This window comes from Nerophis ophidion, linkage group LG03 (assembly GCF_033978795.1).
Source record: "Nerophis ophidion isolate RoL-2023_Sa linkage group LG03, RoL_Noph_v1.0, whole genome shotgun sequence".
In the NCBI taxonomy this organism is placed as follows: Eukaryota; Metazoa; Chordata; class Actinopteri; order Syngnathiformes; family Syngnathidae; genus Nerophis; species Nerophis ophidion.
Genome location: NC_084613.1, coordinates 40,060,076 through 40,068,741, shown reverse-complemented (window position 1 = coordinate 40,068,741; position 8,666 = coordinate 40,060,076). Strand labels below are relative to the sequence as shown.

General features: G+C 40.1%; 1 protein-coding gene across 1 annotated transcript; it reads right to left on the bottom strand.

Annotated features, from left to right (window-relative positions):
* Positions 1-2,052: 2,052 nt before the first annotated feature.
* Positions 2,053-8,302, bottom strand: serpina10b (serpin peptidase inhibitor, clade A (alpha-1 antiproteinase, antitrypsin), member 10b). Its single transcript, XM_061895157.1, has 5 exons — positions 8,175-8,302; positions 7,435-8,064; positions 2,661-2,934; positions 2,449-2,596; positions 2,053-2,378 (listed from the first exon to the last, which is right to left on the bottom strand). The coding sequence occupies exons 1-5, from the start codon at positions 8,191-8,193 to the stop codon at positions 2,187-2,189; spliced, it is 1,263 nt and encodes a 420-aa protein (XP_061751141.1). The 5' UTR covers positions 8,194-8,302; the 3' UTR covers positions 2,053-2,186.
* Positions 8,303-8,666: the final 364 nt, after the last annotated feature.

The window sequence follows — 8,666 nt, the reverse complement described above, 5'->3', positions numbered from 1 at the left end:
TAGACGAGGCATAATGATCCAATATGTATATCCATCCATCCATCCATCCATTTTCTACCGCTTATTCCCTTTGGGGTAGCAGGGGACGCTGGTGCCTATCTCAGCTACAATCGGGCGGAAGGCAGGGTACAGCTAGCCTAAATAGCATGTAAGCATCAATTAGCGATTATCATGAATTGAATAACATGGACCCCGATTTAAACAAGGTGAAAAATGTATTCAGGTGTTTCCATTTAGTGGTCAATTGTACGAAATATGTACTGTGCTGTGTAATCTACTAATAAAAGTTTCAAAGCAGTCATGTAGTGACCAAATATGCCTGATTATTACTCCAACAAGTCAATAACATCAACAAAGCTCACCTTTGTGCATTCACGCACAGTTTAAAACGTTTAGTGGACAAAATTAGACAAAGGAGTGGCATAAAACACGTCTTTCTGTGGCAGCGTCGGAGAAAGTTGTACATGAAAACAAACTGTTGAGTCACAGTCCACACAACGGTGAGTTCAAGGGCTGCTGAAATTAGTAAGACAAATCGACGCTTGCCAAATACTCTTATCAGTGAAGCATAAACAAAAACCTATCAAACAGTGGGCTTTCTAACAATTAGGAAGGTTTGGGTCGTGTCTGTCCTACAGAAACCATATTATTACATTAAACATTTTTTACCTTATTTTGTTTTCCATTTCCATTAATTTTTGAAAAAGCTCCATGGAGTCACCAGAGAGCCGCTAAAGAGCCGCATGTGGCTTTAGAGCCGGGGTTTGCTGACCCCCGGGCTAGCTCATCATCTCAACATGGCTCGGGAATCTCTGTGAGATTGATACTATTTGATCATATCGATTTACTCGCAAAATGTGTAAGTCTTACCAGATAAACTTGTTTTTTCACTCTACTGGTACTTTAAAGACATTCTTTGTTAGGTCGCAAATGCTCTACAACAATAGTGTAAAACAAACAATGTGGCTGAAGATACAAATCTTTTGTTCAATAAATCTAAAATATTGAAATGCTTGTATCTATCCGCTTTTATCTATGTGTGTGTTAATTAAAGTGTGGAATTTACAAAGTAAATGTACAAATAGCCTAAAAGTCACATTTTTCTTCACCAAATACTAACTCAGAAAAAAAAGGCTTTTCAAGTGCCACCATAATGACCAACATTAAAATGAAGTAGCTTAGTAGGCCTAAGTATTCATTAAAACAAGACAGAGTTTTTATTTAACTAGTATATTTATTATTTTTGGCCACTGTAACATTACACACAGTTTGAACAGTAACTGTGTGTTTGAATATAGGAACAAAACAATTTACTTTCATCAAGTGATTATTTGGGGGTATCAGTAAATGGAGCCCACTGCTTTATATATTTGAACCACAAAACTCACTCAAAAACTCAGTGGAATTCAAATGTATTAAACCATGGGGGTCTGGATTGGAAGTCACACTCAAAATTAAAGTGCAAAAGCACACTACATTTGGTGTCTATTCCATTTCATAGCAGCATGTGAAAATGATTGTCGATCAGTGTTGCTTTCTAAGTGCACGGTTTGATTTCACAGAAGTGTGATTGACTTGGAGTGTCATTGCGTTGTTTAAGTGTTCCCTTTATTTTTAGCAGTTTATTTTATGTCCTTTATGTTCTTTGATGTTTCCCTTTTGTTTTCATGTGTTTACCCTTCATTTTTGGGGACTTTTCATCTGCACTTCTAAGCACGTAATTCCCCTATTGTTGGATGAATAAAGCCTATCCATCTATCCTTATACTAACCCTAAAAACAACCGCATGAAAGAAATACTGCAGGTTCACCCAACAAAAGGTAAGTTGCTGTTCAGTGGTGTTTGCAGCAGATTTCTTTCTTGCATTTGTTTTTGTTTATACAGCATTAATGTGATTGACAAAGTTTTAATTTACAGCATTTTCCAATTGCATTTGTTTCATAGTGTTTGTGCTCTGTTTTTATCTTTAGTTTCGGACCTTACTGCGTGGCTACAAGTTAAATACATTGTTTAGTTGAACACACACTTTTAGACCCAATGCAATAAATAAAGCACAGTATGAAGAGTTTTATTCAAAATCACAGGTGGGTTCGGCTTTCAAAGAACTGAAGAGCAATCGAATATTACACTAAATTCGACTTTTAAAACCCTAAGTCTGAATAAACAAGTGACAAATCACATAATAGCTAGTTTTTATTGGGGTTAATTACCCTTCCCATGAACAGCAGGGATTTTGTGTCCTCATGATATATGAAGAAGAAAAATGGACGGTTGACAACAAAGGTCCTGGGTAAGGAGTAAGGAATAATGCCAGTTGTAGTCGCAGCTGCTGCGGTTGTCCCTGTCTCGTCCACCTCAATGACAGCCTTGTGTAACACCTTTAGTTTCAAATCAATTAGAGACATTAAAACAATATATGGTCTGCACATTTTAGATAGGAAAACCAACCTCTGAAACCTGGGCGTCTTTGTCCTTGCTTAGTCCGGTCAAGTTGGCAGTGCGAGAGAAGATACCGGTGAATCCTAGTTCTGGGAGAATGTTGTGCAAAGAGTACGACTGCTCCATCTTGAATTTGGGAATGTTGATCTCCAGTTTACTGTGAGCACAAGGTGGTGAGAGTATTTGTTGCATGCCCCTATTTTCTCTACAATACAACTTACGTTTTTTGCAGTTTTTTGATCCAATTAAGGAACATCTTTGCAGTCAGCTCATCTTCTATAGAATTGTAGTCCACTCCTTTGTTTGGTAGCAAGATGAGCATGGAAACACCCTCCAGGTATGGCAATTTCAGTACTTTTGCGCCGAGATGAGAATCGTCCATCATTTCAAACTTGTCCTCTTTGAACATCATTTGCACTTGCAGGATATTGTAGTTATCAATGTAGAAGGGTGCCCTGTGTGTGTAGTTGGGGTTAAAAGGCATTTCCCATCCTCCTGGATGACAGAAGCAGACAGTGTGTGTGTCAGTGTCACCCTAAAGAATGTTGCATTTGCATTTCAGGTGCGTTCACACTTGTTATAGAGATAATCGATATGGTGCTAATTGCCGGTATTTGGGAATCAATGTGGCATTTTGTTGCACAACAGTACCATTTGTCAGTACAAGTCATATCGTGTGTCTCATTTGTAAGTACTTTACTGCACTGTATTACATAGAAGACTTTGCATACAGTTGTGATTCCAAGGCGTGAGATGGCAGTGTAGTGATAGACCACAGTGTGTTTGATATATTCCTCTGATTTGATATCATGATGTAATTACTCGTTCTTTTTTTCTCTAATATTGTTTAGACCATTGACTTCCGGCGGAAAACGGTTCCAATGTGAGCACCTGTTTGCAATTATAATTTTCCGATTACGCTTGCACCTCCTGGTACCCCAGCACTTCCAAAACCCTCAAATCTAGACTCCAAGCATCCTAGAACAAGCTAGTCCGGTTACTTTTAGACCTCCACCCCAGATCACACCTCACTCCAACCCACTTCTCCAAAGTGGGCTGGGTCAGGGTGGAGGAAAGAGTAAAACAACTTGCACTGAGCCTAGTCTATAAAATCCGCTACACCTCCCTGATACCGAAGTACATGTCAAACTACTTCCTTGACCGCCATAACCACAACACCAGGGGGAGCTCCACAAACCACGTTAAACCCAGATTCTGATATAACAAAGGTCTTAACTCATTCTCTTTCTATGCCACATCAATGTGGAATGCACTCCCAACAGGTGTAAAAGTAAGTGCATCTCTATATTCCTTCAAAACCGCTCTAAAACAACACCTCCAGGCAACTTCAACCCTTTACTAATACCCTCCTCCATTCACATCCCATCTCCCCGGATTGTAACTAACCTAATGTAAATAATCAAATGTATTTCTAATGTATGTACTTGTTCTTATGCTATCTGAACTCACCATGTTCTCTGCTTGCTGTACATATCCTACCAAGTAAGACCTACACTGTTTCAATGTCCATTTCTCTGTTGATGCAATTGTTGATGACTGAAGTACTGATACCAACCAAAGCTCCTCATCCCACCCTCCGGATTGTAAATAATGTAATTAATTCAATGTATATACTATGATGATTAACCTGTGTGATGACTATATTATGCTGATAGTATGTATGTACTTGTACCATGAATTCATTAACGTGGACCCCAACTTAAACAAGTTGAAAACCTTATTCGGGTGTTATCAGTTAGTGGTCAATTGTACGGAATATATACTGAACTGTGCAATCTACTAATACAAGTTTCAATCAATTAATCAATCAATCAGTCTCCCGATTTATACTTAACAATCCCTCCTGGAGAATGCAGATGTGCACTGACCAGTTCCAGTTTGATAGTCTTCACGCTTACTGTTCCCAAGTATTTTTTCCGCACTCCTCTGCATCTTATTGATGAAACTAGTATTGTGGTATCGCCTGGCTGCTGAAGTCGACCCCTTCCCTTGTTATTGTTTTGTTACTGTTTTCTAAGACCTTACTTTTTGTCCTGATTTTGGAGCAATAAAAAACTCTAAACTGCCCTAAGCTGGTGTGTCCCTTTTTGCATACTGGATGGTATACCTTTTTGAAAATAGTAAGGGAAAAACCCAGAAGTGTTGCCAGCCAAAGCCAGAATGTCCTCTCCGAATGTACTAGTCTTGTTTTTGAGTCCTGAATGTATAAACAGTAAGTGTTGTACTTACTACACAACAGATGTTTAATTGTAATGTGTATCTTGGTTGTAGTTGTGACTTCCAAATCTGAAAGTGTTGAATTCATCATGTAAAAAGGCTAAGACCGATTTTTTATTTTTATTTTTTTATTTTATTTTAATCTTCTATTTTTTTTCTCCCCCCCCTTGTTTACCTGTATGTCATCTTCTTTGTAAGGGGCGCTGGAAGCCGGCAGACCCGTCAGCGATCCTGTTCTGTCTCCCTGTAATGTTTGTCTGATCTTGAATGGGATTGTGCTGAAAATTGTAATTTTCCTGACGGAATAAATAAAGTACTATCTAATCTAATGCTAACTGGTAGGATGTCTATGGCAAATCAGCATTGAGTGAGTTCATTTTGAAAAGTGGCCCCTAACTGTACTTTTGAGCATCTTTGTTGGCATGAAAAATTGTAATTTAGTATCCATTCATACGACTACATATTATGTTTTGCATATGGTGACTATTTACATTCCTCTTGGAGAAAGTGGACCACCATTTTTAAGTAAATAGGGCTATTTTATCGTGGGCAGGTAATAAAGTAGGTTTGACATTGCTTGTGGACTATATTAGTTCTCGCAAGGTAAAAGGCTGTAAATTGGCCCTTGGTATGCAAAGTGACAGTCCTATCCGTGGGAAGGCACCACATGTTTAAATTAACGCCAACATTTAAGTTATGACCTAAATCTTTGGTTTTAGGACACTTGGACACCCTCACATCAACTTACATGGTTAGGATGTATGCAACTTGCTTATTAACACACACACACACAAATACTTGAGATGACATCACAGAGGAATATAAAACTGGTGGTTTGGCTTCTCCAAGATGGGAGAGAGACATCTTTTGGCTGGACCTTCTCCAGGTACTGCAGTCCTCTGTAATTGACGCCCGCTTGTAATAAAGCAACTTTTTGTTCAACGATGCAGCCCTAATGTCTCCTTTGATCCAGCCACATTGTCGCATGACCCTTCGGGCCCAGAGAAGGTGCAAGACCAGCAATACACAACAGTCACATTTCCTAGAGGCAGTTCGGCCTAGTCCGCTCTGAGTGCTTGACAGGTCTTTAGCCGGTGCCATGTCTGCAACTGGACGTGACGCGACGTGAAACAAGCGTATCAGAATATGGCACCGTTTGATTATCCAAATCTACAGACTTCGGTCTGTATCTATAAAAATTCTGAATTCAATATACATCTTTACTTGTAAGGCTTTGTTCGGTTAAAACAAACTGGGATGCGTTTGCTAATGCGTTTGCTGGGTCTCGGTCTGATTGGTTCATCCATCCATCCAGGTCGCAATCCTGTAGGGTACGCTCAGACTACCCAGTCTCCAGGCCACCTCTCCCAATTCCACCTGAGGGACACAAAATCCCTTTTGCATGTCCTGTTATCAAAATGTACAAAAACCAAAACCAGTGAAGATGGCACGTTGTGTAAATCGTAAATGAAAACAGAATACATCCATCCATCCATTTTCTACCGCTTATTCCCTTCGGGGTCACTGGAGCCTATCTCAGCTACAATATGGCGAGAGGCGGGGTACACCCAGAATACAAGGATTTGCAAATCCTTTTCAATCTATATTCAATTGAATACACTGCGAAGACAAGATACTTAATGTTGGACCTGGAAAACTTTATTTCTTGCAAATATTAGCTCATTTGGAATTTGATGCCTGTAACATGTTTCAAAAAAAGCTGGCACAAGTGGCAAAAAAGACTGACAAAGTGGAGGAATGCTCATCAAACACTTATTTTGAACATCCTACAGGTGAACAAGCTAATTGGGAACAGGTGGGTGCCATGATTGGGTATAAAAGCAGCTTCCATGAAATGCTCAGCCATTCACAAACAAGGATGGGGCGAGGGTCACCACTTTGTGAACAAATGCGTGAGCAAATTGTCCAACAGTTTAAGAACAACATTTCTCAACAAGCTATTGCAAGGAATTTAGAGATTTCACCATCTACGGTACGTAACGTCATCAAAAGGTTCAGAGAATCTGGAGAAATCACTGCATGTAAGGGGCAAGGCCGAAAACCAACATTGAATGCCTGTGACCTTCGATCCCTCATGCGGTACTGCATCAAAAACAGACATCAGTGTGTAAATGATATCACCACATGAGCTCAGGAACACTTCAGAAAAACACTGTCAGTCACTACAGTTTGCCGCTACATCTGTAAGTGCAAGTTAAAACTCTACTATGCAAAGTGAAAGCCATCTATCCACAACATCCAGAAACGCCGCCTCCTTTGCTGGGCCCGAGCTCATCTAAGATGGACTGACGCAAAGTGGAAAAGTGTTCTGTGGTCTGACGAGTCCAAATTTCAAATTATTTTTTGGAAACTGTGGACGTCGTTTCGTCCAGACCAAAGAGAAAAATAACCATCTGGACTGTTATAGGTGCAAATTTCAAATGCCAGCATCTGTGATGATATGGGGGTGTATTAGTGCCCAAGGCATGGGTAACTTACACATCTGTACCATTAATGCTGAAAGGTACATACAGGTTTTGGAGCAACAGATGTTGCCATCCAAGCAACACATTTTTTATGGACACCCCTGCTTATTGCAGCAAGACTATGCCAAGCCACATTTTGCACGTGTTACAACAGCGTGGCTTCATAGTAGTAGTAGCAAACCACACCAAAGTGCGCAGTTTTTTGGTCTGTCTGTGAGGACCGAACCCCAAGTGTGAACGCAGGCTTATATTTCAGGTAGCATTAACTTACCTTGGAAGTAAAAGGTGTTGATAACCATGAGTTGGGTCAGTGGATCAAGGCTGGAGACCATGTCTGTCACTTTGCCCCCAGTCTTGTCTTTAATATACTCGTTAATGACACGGATACTTGCCTGTTTGTCGTCAAAGTTTACTCTTTTAATGTCGCCATTAAAATAGGACTTCATCTGCTCCTCGAAGGTTCTCTCTATGCTAAATTGCTGGCGGGCAAAGATGGACATGCCTTGGTCCGCTATCATGGTTCCATTCTGCGTGATGTTGTCATGGAGCATCTGGAACAGCTTGGGGATCAGATCAGACTGGTCAGCTTGAGCCAGCTGCTCCAGGCATAGTCCTTTCAGAATTTCCTCTTTTGTGGCGCCACGGGCGGCTATGGACAGGGCGGCAAAACTGGTGGAAACGCTTAGAGGGGAGAAAACAATGTTCTCGTCGTGGTAACTGGATATTTTGCGGTAAAGGTTCAAAGCGAAATCCATATTTTTGAAAGATAGATTGTGAATGCTTGGGCCAGGAAGTGGCATCGGCATCCCAGGAGCCAGGAAGCACATCAGCAGGAAGACTAATCCCAGCTTCATTTTGTCGGCCACCGTTACTTGAGTCTGGAAAGATTTGGGCGCACCACCTGAATCATAAAGACACATGTCGGTAATAGCACATTTAAACAATTCCAATATTGCCAACATCTCTAAATTTAAGCAGAGAATAAAAGACTTCAATCACGCTCATACGTACCATCCATTTTGCACAACATGTCCAAGTCGTGTTATTTGGGGAACCAAAGTACAAGTGTGTTTTGAGTGTTACACATTAACCAGTACACACAGGCCTACTTTCACCCCCTTTTCCAAAGAAGGTCATAGGACCTCAATGTGTGTTTACAGCAAACGTACTGTAACTGCAGAGCTGTGATTTATTTTAAGGTTGGTTACAATAAAGTTGCAACTAAATTAAAATGTTATAGTTCATTATAATAACATTACAACTACATTCTGTAACTTCACATGTTTTTCCATTATTGTTAATTACTCTTTTGGTTTAACAGCATACTGCCACTTACTGTAGATGTGCAACATAATCTACAGAACCTCCTAAGAGACAAATCTGTTTGTATTTACAGTAATTTATTGAAATGTCACAGCAAATTTTGGTGACGGTATTTTACTGCAAAAAAACACAATTTAAAAGGTGCCATGTGTAATAATTTGGCCAGAAATGGTACTGCAG

Bases quoted from the DNA above. Each gene is read 5' to 3' on its own strand.
- serpina10b (XM_061895157.1), bottom strand. The intron at 2,597-2,660 runs GTAAGTTGTATT...TTGTGCTCACAG, and splicing joins ATCAAAAAACTGCAAAAAAC to TAAACTGGAGATCAACATTC. The intron at 2,379-2,448 runs GTTGGTTTTCCT...TTGAAACTAAAG, and splicing joins AAGACGCCCAGGTTTCAGAG to GTGTTACACAAGGCTGTCAT.